We start from the raw sequence: 1688 nt of genomic DNA, 5'->3' as shown, positions 1-1688 counted from the left end.
CCCCATGACCCCTCCCTCTTCCCTTTCCTCCTTCCCTTTCGCCCTCCCTCTCCTCCTTCTTGTTGTTGCAGTCGCCAGCATGTGATCCTCACGAATTTCTAAACTCTTGGTAGGCCTACTTGGTATGCAGAAGGCTATTTCACGTTAGTTGCGACCAATTTTGTCATCCAATTTTTCAGTGCAACAAACTTCCCTTTATAGTTGCAAATAAAAGTTCCGCCTCTACTTCACCTTATACTTGCATAAGACAGGCATCAAACTGAAAAGAAATGAATGCTCCATGTAATAAACACATACACTTAGAATTATAGATAAGATAAAAATTCTGGGGTTTCGTCAAATTTTATTGGAACTATGATGAACAAAGCTAAGTCGAGCGTTTGCTGAACTGGCTCGCCGTATTCTTGAGTTAAGGGGGGATTTTATTATGTATTAAATGTTGTGTTTAGGCTACATATTTTCTCTCCCACTGTCCCGTCAGGCACACAAGGTAGAGAACAGATGACTCTACTTTCTTTAACCTTGCATGGTACGCTCAGAGAGTCAATCTAGGCCCTGGGTGATTGATTGCCTGATCCGATCTTTGATCGTGTTTCTGTAACTTCCAGTTGATCTACCTCTTCTATCTCTTCTACCTCTTCTTTTGTTTCCGTTTTGTTACCCTCATACGTTAAGTGAACAGAAAACATGAAGGGTGGCATATCTGCTATTTTTTAACGATACTGAGACGAGAATTATATTCAGAGTAAAGGGGACAGATCTGGATTTTTAGTAAGTTTTTGGATCGAGGATCAGTTAAAAGACTTTGACTTTTTTAACGCATTGTAATGTCGGGCTGAGCTCAATAGCCCACGTTTGTCCGGACAGGTACAGTCGAAGCCCGCTTCATAAATGATCTAAATTGTGTCGGTCGGAGCGTAAAACGCCACATTCAAATCAATCGCAATACATTTATTTTGAAACTGAACAATGGAATTGCTTGATTAACATGAAAAAATAAATGTGATTAAAAGAAAAAAAGTAATCATGAATATAGACATGGGCAAAAATAACCAACCAACCAACCCTCCAAATAGACCCCCAAACACACAAACAAAAAAACAAACAAAACACAGACCCCCAAACAAACACCTCCGCCCCCACTCTCTGTATTTTTCCGTTTAAACCTGAATGAAAATCCCCAGAAAAATCATTAAGAGCGGTCAGCAAAGACATAGACGACTTAAGGGGTCATTTTTTAATAAAATCACATAGATCTATCTCCTTTACAAATAGAATTTGAGGTTTGAATTGAGTGCTAGCAATGAAATAAATCACGCCGCGTTTGTAACTCAAATAGACAACCCCCTATTTCTAAGTATCTTTGGTTTACACCAAGAAAGGCTGGTTGTGCAAACTACAATAAAGCATACTTTCGTCAAGCTTAGTTTTAGATCAAATGTTGGAAAAAGCAGATTATATAAAAATACTGTATATAAATATAAACCAGTTTTTTTTTTCCCCTTTCTTATCAGAAAAGAACAAATTCAATATTTTGATTAAACATTTTTGGCCATCAGTACTCTTGTCTTGGGCTGTTTTATTATGTACTAATTGTAAAAAAATGAACCTCACACACTGGTTCTCTCTCTCCCTCTCTTTAATATCTCTTCCTCCCTCATCTCTCTCTCTCTCTCTCTCTCTCTCTC

At 38.1% G+C, this 1688-nt stretch overlaps 1 protein-coding gene across 1 annotated transcript in view; it reads left to right on the top strand.

Moving 5' to 3' along the window:
- Positions 1 to 505, top strand: part of LOC101859873 — a gene marked incomplete in the record, with an annotated part of 22666 nt that extends 22161 nt beyond the window's left edge. The window contains 1 exon segment of the mRNA XM_005102543.3: positions 482 to 505. Coding sequence (XP_005102600.2) covers positions 482 to 505 — 24 coding nt within the window.
- Positions 506 to 1688: the final 1183 nt, after the last annotated feature.

Source organism: Aplysia californica, unplaced genomic scaffold (assembly GCF_000002075.1).
Source record: "Aplysia californica isolate F4 #8 unplaced genomic scaffold, AplCal3.0 scaffold00329, whole genome shotgun sequence".
Classification (NCBI taxonomy): domain Eukaryota; kingdom Metazoa; phylum Mollusca; class Gastropoda; order Aplysiida; family Aplysiidae; genus Aplysia; species Aplysia californica.
Note: the sequence above shows the minus strand (reverse complement) of the source record. Positions and strands in the feature narration are given on the sequence as shown.